This window comes from Aptenodytes patagonicus, chromosome 11 (assembly GCF_965638725.1).
Source record: "Aptenodytes patagonicus chromosome 11, bAptPat1.pri.cur, whole genome shotgun sequence".
Taxonomy (NCBI): Eukaryota; Metazoa; Chordata; class Aves; order Sphenisciformes; family Spheniscidae; genus Aptenodytes; species Aptenodytes patagonicus.
The window spans coordinates 63,289-78,756 of record NC_134959.1 but is presented as its reverse complement, the minus strand read 5'-3'; the positions used below and the strand labels follow the sequence as shown (position 1 = coordinate 78,756).

The following is a 15,468-nucleotide window of genomic DNA, read 5'->3' as shown; positions in this document are numbered from 1 at the left end:
TGCAGGCTTTGCAAAATTATCACATAATCCTCCATAGCATTCTCTCTAATTCCTCCCCTACCTTTAAGAGCCACTTTGTCAGCATTTGCTTTTACTTTCTTAAAACAGGTCTCCTCAACACTCTTCAGTGCTCGTACTTCTTCCTTCACAGCCTCTTTCTAAGCAGGACTACCCTCCCATGCTGACTGAAATGACGCAATTCCATTTTCTACCTACTTGCTTCCATGAAGTTGAGTCATTGTTCCTGAATCTTCAGCAGTTCCTGCTTGACCTACCCAAACCGAATTGCTCATTTGTTCCTCAAAAGTTCTCTACAGCCCTATGCTTGACGCCTCTCCTCCTTCCAGCTGAAGTAACTTCTGCTTCTTGTAACTTCCCTTCTGCTGAAGTAACTTCCCTAGTCCTTGCCCTATAAATCCAGACTGTACGCATGTCATACTTCTTCCCATCTCCATTATACTTCTGTCTGGGAGCTGTGTGCAGAGCAGTGTAGAAGGGGTTTGTCTCAGGTAAAGGGGTGGAGAAGCTGAATTCTTATGATTCTATTTTTTGACGCTGAATAAACAAACGATGGCAAAATCATAAGCAGATAATGTTGGTTGTGAGCATCTACTTCAGTCCCCTTCTGGCGACGTCTTTATACACTGTTCTGTTCTGAGTACCTGTTCAGCTGACTCAAGCCTTTTTCAGAGTCACGTCTCTGAGGATTGTTTTCCTCTCTTGTACAAGTTCCTATGTGCATAACATTAGCTAATTTAAATCACGTGCTCTTAAGGTAAGTTCATGTTACCAAATAGTTCATATTACTATATGTTGAAACTGAGGTTCCACCATATTTTTTATCTGCGAATTTTACTAGGTATAATTTGGTGAGTGTGTATGTTTTTCTTATTTATCACTGATCTATTGACTGTCACTGAATCAAAAGTGCCTCCCCAAGAGCCCTACTAGAAGAACTTACACTGAATTCTTAATTCATTTACTTTTCAGTGTCTTCTGCAATCCAGTTTTGGGGTATCAAATATACTTTCTTTGGAATATAGTAGAGAGCTAGTGTTATACTGGTAGACTTCTATGTCAGCTTAATTTGTAGACTCACAAAACCCAGCAAATTCTGTTACATTAGCACAAAAATCTAAGGGGTTTTTTTTATTAATTATGTCAGCACAATTAATTCGGTATTGATTGCATCTGTGCAAGCTTTGCCATGATTCTTCCTGGTACTGGTCAGGCTAAACAACCACTTTCATGTAAATCTGTTTATTCTTACAAAGTACACTGACACAGCTTAGCTTTTTTTGCCAGTTTTAAAATGAAGACACTACAGTCTTCTGCTTTAGTGCTTTAGAAGTCAGGGGTGAAGGGATCTGTCTGTTGTATAAATCCAAGCCAAGCTTGGGGACCCTGAGCTCTTACTAGAGCATCTCTTAGGACTCTCGGTTGCCTATCAATAAATTAGAAATGTATCTCAAAGGGTAGTGTCTGTGGATACCTCATCTACAGATTCAGAAAGTCACAAGTTCTTGCCTATAAGATACAGTATTCTTTTGTTTCCCTTTCAGCAAACTCGGTAAGCTGGAGCACTTGGAAGAGCTGAATCTGAGTGGCAACAAACTGAAAACAATTCCCACAACAGTGGCAAACTGCAAGCTACTTCATACACTTATTGCACACTCTAATGAAATCAGCATCTTTCCAGAGATCCTGCATTTGCCCCGTATTCAGGTATTCTTATGGAGAAGGTAAAGAGCTATCAGGGGAAAGTTTGGGTTGGAGATTGAAGAGTAACTGCTAGGAGAGGAACTGGAGATCCCAGCATTTTGCTTGATCAACCCGAGAAGAGGGCACAGAATATGCATTCTAGATCTGTCACCTTTCAGAGTTGATCAAAGATGGCTCATCTCTCATTCCTCTTTACCATCTATCTCTGACTTGGTGTATTTCTGGTTTACCATTTGAGACAGTAGGGAGTGTTATATGGCTAGGTAGGTTTGTATATATAGGCCTTCTATTACCTTTAGCGTGACCTATTCCTTCAGTATTGGAGTCCTGGCTATTGCAGGTTTTAAGTATTTGCTGCTTATAAATTGTTCTTCTACTGATAGGTCAGACCCATTTTCATTACCTGTTTTTGGGATACAATCAGTAGTGGGGTCATATGATGTTTGGAAGGAGCACTGGAGGAACTGATCACATGAGAGAACAGCGAATATTTTCTTTGTCATTGTGCTTTTTTTGATACTGTAGTTTGTGGACTTGAGCTGCAATGAGTTAACTGAAATCCTAATCCCTGAGGCACTGCCAGGTGCCTTGCAGGAGTTGGACCTGAGTGGAAACACAAACCTGGTGCTAGAGCACAAGACACTGGACATCTTCAGGTGAGCCATGGAGATGCCAACCCAGTAGTGACCTGCACAGGGAAGGGTAACACTTCCCAGGAGGGGAAATGGGATAGTAAAATGTGTATCACAGCATTGCATAATGTTATAATGTTCTCTGCCTGAGGCAGCTGAAGCTTTCTGTCTTGTAGGAGGGGAAAAGTCTGGGTCCAAATCATCAGAACAAGCAGACAATTTTTCGGGTGGTATGACGTTCTCCCAGCTGTCTCTGGCATAAGCAGCCGGACATCTCCAGAAGGCCAAGACCTTAAACTCCTCTCCTTAGTGCAGTTCTTTCCACAGGCTACTGTCTAAAACTCTAGACTGAACGAGGTCCTTTGGCCACAAGCTGTTCAGCAGGGTCTAGGAGAGAATGACTTCTGTTCTTCTCTCTCTGTAGTCACATTACCACGCTGAAGATTGATGCTAAGCCCTCCCTCACGGCAGACTCAGCACTCACTTCTACCTTCTGGAGTCACGGAGTAGCTGAGATGGCAGGCCAAAGAAATAAGTGAGTATTGTGGTCTGCTGGACGCTGACACTTTGTCTTCTCAGGGTGCTAGGTGAAGTGCGCTGCTAAGCACCCAAGCAGACTTGTCTTGCTCAAGAGCTCATCCGTCCCTCTGTCTCTCCAGATCTCTTGCTAAGTCTTGGTAACTCAAGCCTCTGCATTGTCCCTTCCCTCAGTTTTCACACTTATCCTAGGACACTTGGACTTTGCTTCCCACCCTAGCAGAGATGCTTTTTCTTTCTCTTGCCGGCTGTGCCCATTGCCCTCTCTTGAGTGTGGTCAAGGAGGGTTCGGGAGTTCCAATAATAAACTGCAGCTGTACATCTCATGGGGCAGCAAATGTAGGGACAGTGGCTTTGCTGCCCTGTGAGAACAGCACTCACGGCAAGGTGCCTGAAGGCTGTGGTTTTGGGGACCATATAATCTTTTGAGACATACTAACTTTGCTTGTATGCTTTTCTAACAGGCTGTGTGTGTCATCCCTGGCACTGGGGAGCTTTGCAGAGGGGATGGAGGCTGTGTATGGCATGTTTGATGGTGACAAGAACGAGGAGCTGCCACGCTTGCTGCAGTGCACCATGGCCGATGTGCTCCTGGAGGAGGTACAGCAGTCAGACACCATGTTCATGTCCAACACCTTCTTGGTCTCCCACAGGTAGGACAGTGAGCAAGCTGGTCCTGGTGGGACCTGCATAGGTATATCACTTAATGTGTTAGGTGGGGTGAGGCAGCCCTCCAGAATGCCTGTCACCGGAGTCTGGAGCCTTCCTACACCTTCTCCTCCAACAGGAAGCTGGGCATGGCTGGGCAGAAGCTGGGTTCCTCTGCTGTCCTTTGCTATATTCGTCATGATGTGGCTGATCCAGCCAGCAACTTTTCTCTGATGGTGGCCAATGTGGGGACGTGCCAAGCCATTCTGTGCCGAAGTGGAAAACCACTGCCTCTCTGCAAAGTCTTTAGCCTTGAACAATGTTCAGAAGAAGCCAAGAGAGTCAAGGAGCAAAAAGCCATTATAACAGAGGTTGGTTTGGACCCTCTTCACTTCAGCTTCCACCCTCCCGTAAAAGCTAGGTACAAATACATGAGCTCTGCTGCCTGCACAATAGTACAGGGGAGAGGATGGCATGAAGGTGTTCAAGTGACTTATCTGTTGCTTCCTGCTCTGCTTCTCTTGCTGATTAGCTATTCAGAATGACATGTTCTTAAAACCATTATGGCCTGAGAACTACGGGTACAGGATACCATGGATAGCTTGGGGAGAGAGGAAGGAAAGAAAATAGGTGTGGAGCTAAAGGAGGGGAGGTCCATAATACTGTGCGTGACTTGAGTGAGTGTGGAGAGGAGCCACTGAAGAACAGAGCAGGGCCTGGGAAGTCATCTTGTCTCAAAACCCACAAAATATCTCTGGTGTTTCTTGAAAAGTATGACTCAAGTTACTTCTCTTTGGATTTCTTCCATGTTTTACTCAGTGAAGGTACAGGATTAGTGGCTCTTGAGACACGCAGAACATGGATATAAAGTATATTACGGGTAAAAATTTTAACACAAAAAAGACAGAAGTGTTCATTGGTTTTATGCGAAAGTGCTAAAATGATTTCTGGAGAACTCTCTAAAGGTTAACTTTCTAAAAACTTGGAAATAACAGGGAAGTTCCAAAGAACTGGAAAATATGTCGTCAGTGAAGATCTGAGAAATCAGTGCCAGTCATATTAGTTTTATGCTCAGTGGGTCTTTTATAAAGTATCAGGATGTTTGATAAAAGTGTTTGACAGGGATAATCTGTTAATATGTTATAGCTCTGCAAGGTGCTATATTCCATAGCACTCTGACTAAAAATAACTGTGGAATCAATGTAGCACAATAAATGGTTTAAAAACTGGCTGATGAATGGATTCTGAAAAATAAAAGTGAAATCATTGTCCAAGGAGACTTCCCTGCATGTGTCCTCTGCTGGTTTTTAATACTTAGCAGCAGCAGCAGCAATGTTTAACACCCAGAGGATACAGAAATTAAGAATACTGAAATTAAATTCAAAACACTGGGGAAGCTGTGTACTCTGTATGCACTGACTTGTGAAAGGGACTGAGGGCTGTGGGCAATTTTCTATCCAGGAGACTAGTGCCAGGCTGGCCAGGGGACTATCTGGTGGTTGAACCATGACACAGGAACAGGAAGGAGGTAATACCTCCAGGTTACAGCAGTAGTGCGAGATACCTACTTGTTCTTTTCTTCCTCAGGATGTAGTGTCCACACTTCAGAATGCAGTTATACATTAATAAAGAGGGAAATAGTTCAGAAAATACACAAATTATTTAATGTCTGGATAATCTGCCTTGCAATGTGAAAGTAAAAAGTCACTATCTCACTCATACTGAAAAAATAAGTTTCATGTAAGACTCATGAGTGAGATTCTCTGATCAATGTGCTGCAGGTAGTCTAGCTGCGCATTTCAGAATAGTTTGCCACAATTCTTCAAAATGTGACAAGAAGCTTTGTGGGATAAAAGTGTGTTATTGCCAGCATGGGTGATGGGTGATTACTGTACCTGATGATCAGGTACAGTGAATGGCTGTGCTGTGGTACCTGGACCTAGATCCCTTTCTCCTATACGGTAGCTGTGCACTGGCGTTTCTCAAGGTTCCAAACCAGTATATGGGCAGGGGAAAGACTGCTCTCTAAATGATCTAATAGCAGATCTAATGCTACTGCCTTGTTTCTCTTGTCTGCAGGACAATAAGGTCAATGGTGTGACTTGCTGTACTCGGATGCTGGGCTGCACATACTTGCATCCTTGGATCCTGCCCAAACCACATGTCAGTTCCATTCCACTGACTGTACAAGATGAGCTGCTACTTCTAGGCAACAAAGCTCTCTGGGAACATCTTTCTTATACAGAGGCTGTCTCAGCCGTGCGCCACCTACATGACCCACTAGCTGCTGCAAAGAAACTCTGCACTTTAGCCCAAAGCTATGGTTGCCAAGACAACGTAGGTGCAATGGTGGTATGTCTCAACATCAGCGAGGACAGCTGCACATGTGAGATGCATGGCCTCACTCTGCCAGGTCCTGGGGGATTTAGTTCCACCACCACCAAGCCAGCAACACCTTCATCTAGCAGTGGAATTGCTTCAGAGTTCAGCAGTGAACTGTCTGCTTCTGAGGTTAGCAGTGAGGTGGGCTCTACTGCTTCAGATGAACACAATGCTGTTGGTCTTGATGGCAGTTTGCTACCACGACAAGAGCGACGTTGCAGCTTACATCCTGTGCCCCCCTCAAGCATCTTTCAGCGCCAACCTTCCAGTGCCACCTTCTCTAGCAACCAGTCTGACAATGGTCTGGATAGCGATGATGAGCAGCCTGTGGAAGGTGTGATAACAAATGGCAGTAAAGTGGAGGTAGAGGTGGACATCCACTGCTGTAAAGGAAAGGGCCTGGAGTTTGAACTTCCTGCTGCAGAGTACAGCTCCTCTGCTCCAGGGCCAGAGGATGACTCTGGGCTTGTCCTCATCATTCGGAGACAGAACAGTGTAAACAGCAACACTGTGCAGAGAGGGGTCAAGGAAAAGTGTGAACTGCAAAAATCTCTTTCCACATGCTGTCTCTATGGAAAGAAGCTTTCCAATGGCTCCATAGTGCCCTTGGAGGAGAGCCTCAACCTCATCGAAGTAGCCACAGAGGCACCCAAGAAGAAGACAGGCTATTTTGCTGCTCCATCCCAGATGGAGCCAGAGGATCAATTTGTGGTGCCGCCTGATCTGGAGGAGGAAGTGAAGGAACAACTGAAGCAGCACCAGGAGGATGGAGCAGATCAGGACAAGAAAGAGGAACATGTAGCAGCTCTGCCAGAGGAGTTTGACACAGCTTTGTAACCCTACAAGTACTGCTCCCACATTGTCTGTCCCAGGAAGCTCTGTCCCATAAGGGCTGTCTTGCCCTCCAAGGGGAGCTGGGATCTGCAAGGAGTACAGGCATCTGCTGCTTCGTTAATGGAGTCGAGGAAGAATTGGGAGTGCTAAGGTCTGGGCTGTCCACTTTCCACTGTAGAGTTTCAGTTGTTCTATGAGCACTCAGACCAGCAGCTGAGCTCTTTGGTAGGGACTGTCTGGAAATTGTGCAAGCACTAGGAAGAAGGCAGGTGTTCCAACACCTGCCTGTAACTCCTTGAACCCTGAGGTTCTGCCAGCTCTGCAGGAAAGGGGCTGGCATATGTGTGCGTGGGGAGAGGAGGCTGCTGAGGGGGCAATGTTCAGTGTTTGGAGTCCTGTGAATATTTCTGATGCAGCCCCCCCCCCAGCACCTGACTTTGTTACTCCTTGAAAGAATACAGCCAGTTGCAATGAAGCTGACCCAAGAATGGTTTCCTACATTAATTGCAAGCACTTTTATTGATTGCACTTAAGCTGTTCTGCTCCCCTTCAGCCCAGCACTTTATTATTTAGGGTTAGGGGATAGAGCACTCCACAGCAGGTGTGGTGGGGGCTTTTCCCAATGGATATTGTTAGGGCAGTGGAAGTCTCAGGGTACCAGTGTTCTGATGAGCACTGGTGCAGGGTAGAGTGAGGGTTATGATTGGATCAGCCTATGCAGGATGAGAAAATACACAGCTGAGTGATAAGCAGGTGCCTACTGATGCATTTTAGATGGAGCATAGGAAAGATCAGCTCTGGACTTGTTGATTAAGGTAATGTGTAGAGCTAGTGCTTCTAGCTGCAGAGCACAGACCCAGCTCAGCAGCAACTTGGCCACCTCCATCATGGATGCTTTACAGTAGAGGCTTCCTGTGTCCAGGAGACATGAGATGAAACCCGGAGCTCACGCTTGTCTCAGTGAGGTACTCCATCTAAGAGGAAACCAAGTTGTAAGCAGTGGTATGCCGCTCTAAGGCTAGTGAGCAGTGGAGCTGCCCTTTGTATGCTGGGGAAGCGTTCAGTGCTCTGTTCCACCACCATAATAAACCTCTGCACTGTCAGCTACAGCATCTTTGCTTGCCTCTGAAAACAGGAGTCATATTCCAAATCCATAGCAACCTGCATTTCATGGTACATGCCCAATTTGGCCACAAACAAGGTGAAAGCATACTTGTTTCTGTTTAGCTTTCAATGCAAAAGGAAAAATAGAACTTTTCACCTTAGTAACATCTTTATCAGCACTGGAAAAGATGTTTAAAACACTCCCACTAGTTGTGAACTGGCCAGTCTGCACTCGGCAGATGCATTGTGTTTCCATTAGGATTTTTGGTGCAGGGTCTAAGTTGGCTGCCTATGTCGTCATCTTGTGTAAGGGTTGTGAAAAGACCACCGCCCCTGTAGCGTGCAGATCTGTCTTCCTTAGCTGACAGAGAGCTGGACAGCAGCTGCCCCGCTCAAGTCAGTGGTGCAATAATCCTGACTGTAATGTGGGCTAGTGCCTTTTCTTCTTTATTAATTATATTTATGAAGAAAACTTGAAAGTTTCTTCTCAAGAGCTCTGAGGGGCTTGAGCTGTATATTTTTGGATCAAATTCAGGCCTTGCTCAGAAAAAAATACTGTGCAGACTACTTGTGGGATTCTGTCAATATAGATCTTTTGATAAAATCTAGTGGAGTTTTACTGACATTTCAAAGCACCTTGAATTTCTTCTCACTAGGAAAAAAATCATAGAATCATAGAATAGTTTGGGTTGGAAGGGACCTCTAAAGGTCATCTAGTCCAACCCCCCTGCCGTGGGCAGGGACATCTTTCACTAGACCCGGTTGCTCAGAGCCCCGTCCAACCTGACCTTGAATGTTTCCAGGGATGGGGCATCCGCCACCTCTCCGGGCAACCTGTTCCAGTGTTTCACCACCCTCATCATAAAAAAATTATTCCATATATATAGTCTGAATCTCCCCTCTTTTAGTTTAAAGCCACTCCCCCTTGTCCTGTCGCAACAGGCCTTGCTAAAAAGTCTGCCGCCATCTTTTTTTATAAGCCCCCTTTAAGTACTGATAGGCTGCAATAAGGTCTCCCCGAAGCCTTCTCCTCTAGGCTGAACAACCCCAACTCTCCCAGCCTTTCTTCATAGGAGAGGTGTTCCATCCCCCTGATCATTTTCGTGGCCCTCTTCTGGACCCGCTCCAACAGGTCCGTGTCTGTCTTATGCTGAGGGCTCCAGAGCTGGACACAGTACTCCAGGTGGGGTCTTCCCAGAGCAGAGTAGAGGGGGAGAATCACCTCCCTCGACCTGCTGGCCACGCTTCTTTTGATGCAGCCAGGATACAGTTGGCTTTCTGGGCTGTGAGCGCACATTGCTGGCTCATGTCCAGCTTTTCATCCACCAGTACCCCCAAGTCCTTCTCGGCAGGGCTGCTCTCAATCCCTTCATCCCCCAGCCTGTATTGAGACCGTGGGTTGCCCCAACCCAGGTGCAGGACCTTGCACTTGGCCTTGTTGCACCTCATGAGGTTCACACAGGCCCACTTCTCGAGCTTGTCCAGGCCCCTCTGGATGGCATCTCGTCCCTCTGGCATGTCGACCGCACCACTCAGCCTGGTGTCAGCTGCAAACTTGCTGAGGGTGCACTCGATCCCACTGCCTGTGTCATTGATGAAGATATTAAGCAGTACTGGTCCTAATACGAACCCCTGCGGGACGCCACTCGTCACCAATCTCCACCCGGACATTGAGCCGTTGACCACTACCCTCTGGATGCGACCATCTAACCAATTCCTCACCCACCAGACAGTCCACCCATCAAATCCATACCTCTCCAGTTTGGAGAGAAGGGTGTTGTGGGGAACTGTGTCAAAGGCCTTACAGAGGTCCAGATAGACGACAGCTGTAGCCCTTCCCGTGTCCACTGATGTAGTCACTCTGTCATCAAAATATATTTTTATACATTAAATACATCAAAATGTATTTTTACCATGCATGAGAGCAACATTTTAGGATATACCTTGTGCTAGTTACAATGTAATCATGAAACAACCCAGCTTTTTCCAAAGTTTAAACTCTCATGAATTTTTGGCTGCTTAAATGCCTGTTTCATTTGGAAATGGAGAGAAAAGCCAATTCTTAGAATCACAGAAACAGCAGCATTTGAATCCCTTAGGCAGAGAAACAACAGCAGAAAAGATTCAAAAACTAAACCCCAAACCTCTTTCATGTTCTCTTCTTGGAAGTATGCAGAAAAGGCTCATCCCAATGTATTTGACTGTAACTTTTCATTCTTTCACTGGTGATAATTTTACCAAATATCTGTGCCCAGCCCAACACTTTCTAATACCTGACAGGGCTGCAAAGCAGCCTCTGTTCAGTATGGGACTGATGCAGAAATACGCTCTTCTTTCTGAATAAGACTGTGACAAACCCAAGCACTAGGAGAGTGGCAGATGTTAATGCAAATCAGGTCTCTGTTTCTTGCACTGATGTGGAAAATCCAGTGCGTCCTTGCCAGCCTGAACCAGCAGCATTGCATGGAGAGTTGGCATTGCCATAGGGAGTTAGTCATGAATGGCTCTACCTAGCTCAGTGGGGAAGGACTAAGTAAAATAAAGCTCTGCAATGGAGCATGCAGATTTCTGAGCTGCTCCTCTTCATGGTAGTGGCAGAATGGAACGCAAGGAATTTCTACTTAGCCTTTTTCTCCAGTGCTGTTTCTGGTTTTGAAGCAGAAAGGGAGTTTAATACAGCCAGCTCCTATTTTCTGTGTGTGTGAACTGTCATGGCAGAACATGGCTTCTTCTCTTACACTAGGTAGAGTCCACGGCTTTCTCTGCTTAGGCTGGTATTATGAGCTGTTTGTCTTACTCTGGGCAGCACAGCCTGAGTGCTTCCCTCCACCACCACCACTTTTTGTTCTGCCTCCCTAGAGGCAGCAAGCTTCTCCTTTGTCTTCCTCACCTTACTTATTAACACCACCTTAGATTTCAAGCTCCCTAGGAGCACTGCTGTAGGTGGAACAGGTATAAATGGGCAACTCTAGTGAAGGACTCAGCAGGGGATAGAAAGTGTTTTCCCAGTTCTCTTCCTGTTCTCCTCCAATCTCTTCCCTGATTTTTGTATGTGGTTCTTGCACAGATACATCATCTCCACAGAGCCATATCACTAACAATGTCCTATTCATTAACAGACTTGCTATTAGAGAGAGGTTCTCAGCTTGGGGTCATCAGGCTCTCTTGTCCCTGCTGAGCAATGCCAGACCTGCCATGCTCCATGCGGCCACAATCAAGTTAGGCTGGTGAGTCAGTTTGTCCATCTCTTCAGTAATTCTGGCTCTGCTGCTGAACATGCTCACCGAGAACAGGTACTCTAAAGGCACTGACCTGTCTGCCCTTTCCTGTCCTGAAAGGCTTCCCCAAAAGGAACCCATAAAGGTTATATTCAGTGATGAATAGTTGGGGCCCAAGTATTAAGGAAAAGGGCGAGCCTCCAAGTTGCTTCCAGCACCAGGAACAGGCCTGGTGGAGGCAGCACCACAGACTGCTGGGACCTGATCAGAATCCTCAACTAGATGGGAGGGTAAAATCCTGTTCCAAGAAGGAGCAAGTATTTCCCTTTCTCGGGAACAGGCCGCTGTGAAGCCTGAAATCCTTCTAGTACACAGGACATTCAGCCACACCTAAGGCCCTTGGACTTCAGGAGTTCAGGAGTTTCTGCGCTCCTGGATGGTGATGGCTTTCATGCCACTCGCCAAAGGCCGCCTTCAGGCAGTAGGTTCACCCCTTTGGTTTTGTGCAATCATTGTCTGCTGTTCCATTGCTGTCTGAAGACTCAAATGTATTTTTTCCTCTTTTTTCACATTTTAAAATGTTACCTTTTTTTTAACTTGACTCATATGACCCAGTGCATGTTAAAGAAATATTGCAGCGCATCAACTGTTTATTAAGTAATCTTTTTTCATGTTTTTTGTTTTAAAAAGAATATTTTCTGTATCCCACTCTAGCATGCACCTATAGCAATCCCCCTTTTTATCGTGTATGGGAGTAGGTTGTCCAGCGAATGCACTTTCAGCACTGTGGCCTATGTTTGTATTGCTTTGGAGAGGCAAATAACACAAGATTGCTGGAAAACACTATTCTGTTGATCCTTTATTCAGATGTATAGAGCAGTCCAGGAAGGAAGAATATTTTTGCATCAACTTTTCAGCTGACTTAGCAATAAAGATTTTTACTTTCATCTAACTACATATTCTGATTCTGTTACTGTGCTGGAGAGAATTTGTGCAATATCTCAGTCAAACATAGCTGTGGCTAGCAGTAGCTGTGCTGTAGGGTCTCCTTCACTGGGCTCTGTGTGCTACTTCACTCATCAGCCTTCCGTACAAAAGCTACTTGCAGAACACTGTGAGGGTAGAATTCATAGTACCAATTATTAGGCAGCTTTCTGTATCCTGCCAGAGGAATCCTGCCCTGTGAACTTGCTCTAAATAGTACTGTACAGCTCTCTAGAAGTAGCTGCAGCAAGCAGGAAATACAGAATCATTAAAAGAAATGGGACCACGGTGGACTGTCTACATAAATCCCTGCACTGAAACACTCAATGCATCTAGCTACTGAAAGGGAGCAGAAATCAAACAAACCCCAGAGCATCTGGTGTGTTCCTATTTAGTATTTGTTTTACTTTTGTATCTCTAGTTCCAACAATGTTCCATGGTTTTGGTAATTGTGAGGATTTAGTCACTGGTGCCAGTGAAACTGGAGATATATCCAAGACAAAGCATGTTTCTGGCATGTTTCGTTTGGTGTTCGGGTTTTGGTTTTTTTTTTTAATACGGGCAGAACTGGTCTGTGAGACCAGTGGTGGTTCCATCTTCAGATGGACAATGTACATAGTGGGCACTGCTCTGAAGTGACATTTCATTCTGAGGCACGATTTTGTGATTCTAGTGCTACTTTTCTTTTCCCTGTTACTTTTTTTTAGAACTTTTATAGGAAATTTAAATTTCACCTTTCTTTTAATAAATAATGCAAGAGCAGCAGCTCATTTCCCCAACTTGTACATTAAAAATATATTTTGAAAACAATATACTTCTATCTGAAACCACCTGTTTGAGCTCTTAAAGCTTTTGTCTGATTATCTCAACTCAGGGCATCTTTTTAAGCAAAACTGTTGTATACAAGTTATATAAAAGACCGTTCCATACAAAAATGTGCCCTCTCCAGGAGAGTTTGAAAAAGCATTGTGTCACAAATTAGGCTGAGTTGTATTCATCATTTTGCAAGTTTCTTTCAGGATTCTCTGATGGCTCTATAAATGCCACGTTCAAACTGCCCTGTTAGTTCCAGGAGACCTACAAGAAAGCAATAATCGGCTGCGACAACCACGGGCCTCGATCGCTCATTTTTAAGAGCTCTGTTCTCAGTGAACAGTCACGTGCCCTTTGTAAAGACAGTTTCAGCTACAGAAAGCTGTTCATCAGCAGAAGTATGTAGTAGCAGTACTTCTAGCAAGACTTCATTGGAGGAGAACAAGACACCCGACAGAAGGGATGGAAATGCTACCTGTGAAGCAGGCAGCTTGTCGTCAACTACACAAGGACAGTCATTCTCCAAGAGACAGCCACCACATGAAGACAATGCATCGGACTACCTTTGTGTCCACTAATAATTCAATAATGCAAATTCAGGTTAGGAATAGCTTGACTCTACCATATTTAGAGCTATACTCTCTCAGTGAGTGTTCTGCTGCAGCATTAAGGATGCACTGCCCAGAAGCAAGGAAAAGCATACTGTTTCGTCTCGGTAAGGAGGCTGGCAAAAATCATGACCACTACTGGAGCAGAGGAATCATTCTAAAGCTCATATAATTCTACTGGTTTCTGTTTCAGTTTGTGAACTGTTCTATACCCCCTGACAGATAGGCCTGCACTAAGCAGGTATGCCATGACAGCTATGCAGCCTGAGAGGCCAGCAGCAATCTCTGCCCCATGCAGGCTGCACCTAAAGCCCTGATAGCCTTTGCTTTGATAAAGCTGCTCTCTCTCCTTGCACACTGATGAATTATAAACCCCCAGCAGAAAATGGAAGAAATAGTACAGAGCAGGCACTATGCCAATTGCAATCACTATGTCCAGGATGCATTCAAGTAGCAGCCATGCTGGGAAATGCCATGGTAACCGTAGAACACCAACCAAAATAAGAACGCAAGGTAAGACCAGGAGACACCCTCCCACAGCCACTGCTGCCCTTGCAATTGGCAGCTTTAATAGGTAGAAACGATGGTCAAGCTGCTGCGCTTTTTCCCCATCTGCTCCACTCAAGCCACTGTAAGCCCCGCCGTACTGGTAGTAGTAGATGCCCCCCAGGCTGGGAAGGCCCGTGTAGCCTCCCGTCGACCCGTAGGACACGGAGCTGCAGATGAGGATCAGCACGGCGAGGAGCGCTTCCACCATCTGGCAGCAGGCTGGAAGGGGAAGGGCGAAGGCGGGTCTGCGGCCGAAGCGGAGGGCCGCCGAGCCCGAGCGCTCTGGCGGCCAGGAAGGAGCCTCTCCCCGGGACGGGCGAGGGGGCCCCGGAAGGGAAGCCGGGACGGGCAGTCTGCTCCAGCGGGACAAAGGAAGTGGCTCCCGCAGCCACCGCGGCGGTCCCGCGGGCCCCTCCCGCCCCGCTCACCCCTGCCCGTGCGCAGGTACCGGCAGCGACGGCATTCCAGCAGCCCCGGCGCAGCGGAGCAGCTTCCCGGCGGCCCCTCCGGTCCTGCTCCGGGCACGGCGCTGAGGAGAGACGGCGGCGGGGATAGCAGCGACCCGCCCGGGCCCCTCACGGCCGCCTGCCCGCCCCGCCAAGCCCCGTGCTGTCCCGTCCCCCGCCCAGGCCCCTCGCGGCCGCTTGCCCGCCCCAGCTCGTCCCCCGCCCAGGCCCCTCGCGGCCGCTTGCCCGCCCCAGCTCGTCCCCCCGCCCGGGCCTCTCACGGCCGCCTGCCCGCCCCAGCTCGTCCCCCCGCCCGGGCCTCTCACGGCCGCCTGCCCGCCCCAGCTCGTCCCCCCGCCCGGGCCTCTCACGGCCGCCTGCCCGCCCGCGCCCCTCACGGCCGCTTGCCCGCCCCAGCTCGTCCCCCCGCCCGGGCCTCTCACGGCCGCCTGCCCGCCCCAGCTCGTCCCCCCGCCCGGGCCTCTCACGGCCGCCTGCCCGCCCGCGCCCCTCACGGCCGCCTGCCCGCCCCAGCTCGTCCGCCGCCCGGGCCCCTCGCGGCCGCCTGCCCGCCGAGCCCCGTCCCGTCCGCCGCCCGGGCCCCTCACGGCCGCCTGCCTGCCCTCCCCCCCCCCCCTTACCGCCCGCCCGCCCCGGTGCGTCCCGTCCGCGGGGCGCGGGGGCTGCTCCGCTCCGCCATGGTTCGGCGTGGCCCCGCTCCGCCGGCGCTGGGGGCGGAGGGCCGGGCCGGGCCGCGGGGCGCCCGACTCGGGGCTAGTGCCGGTGCGGTGTGGGGTCGCGCCGCAGGCTGGCGTGACCTCCGTCCCCTCCGCCCGGGGCGCGCCTCAGCCCTGCCAGGGTCCTCCCAAGGGCGGTGAACAGCTCCGGCCGTGGCCGGGCCCTGCCCCGCCTGAGGGAGGTGTTAAGAGGGCACATCGGGGCCCGCTCCCTTCGGCACTTGTTTATGGACCTGTTGTCCACGAGTGTGCCC

The 15,468-nt window shown here is 48.2% G+C and overlaps 2 protein-coding genes across 2 annotated transcripts in view; one reads left to right on the top strand and one right to left on the bottom strand.

Moving 5' to 3' along the window:
- Positions 1 to 7,862, top strand: part of PHLPP2 (PH domain and leucine rich repeat protein phosphatase 2) — a 43,570-nt gene extending 35,708 nt beyond the window's left edge. Inside the window, exons 14-19 of the mRNA XM_076348843.1 lie at positions 1,563 to 1,725; positions 2,248 to 2,378; positions 2,779 to 2,889; positions 3,356 to 3,544; positions 3,679 to 3,910; positions 5,619 to 7,862. Of these exons, the coding sequence (XP_076204958.1) occupies positions 1,563 to 1,725; positions 2,248 to 2,378; positions 2,779 to 2,889; positions 3,356 to 3,544; positions 3,679 to 3,910; positions 5,619 to 6,758 (1,966 nt within the window). The 3' untranslated portion in view covers positions 6,759 to 7,862. The remainder of the gene's footprint in view (positions 1 to 1,562; positions 1,726 to 2,247; positions 2,379 to 2,778; positions 2,890 to 3,355; positions 3,545 to 3,678; positions 3,911 to 5,618) is intronic.
- Positions 7,863 to 11,923: 4,061 nt separating this feature from the next.
- MARVELD3 (MARVEL domain containing 3) lies at positions 11,924 to 15,215 on the bottom strand. Its single transcript, XM_076348844.1, has 3 exons — positions 15,119 to 15,215; positions 14,460 to 14,560; positions 11,924 to 14,250 (listed from the first exon to the last, which is right to left on the bottom strand). The coding sequence occupies exons 1-3, from the start codon at positions 15,175 to 15,177 to the stop codon at positions 13,640 to 13,642; spliced, it is 771 nt and encodes a 256-aa protein (XP_076204959.1). The 5' UTR covers positions 15,178 to 15,215; the 3' UTR covers positions 11,924 to 13,639.
- Between the last annotated feature and the right edge of the window lie 253 nt (positions 15,216 to 15,468).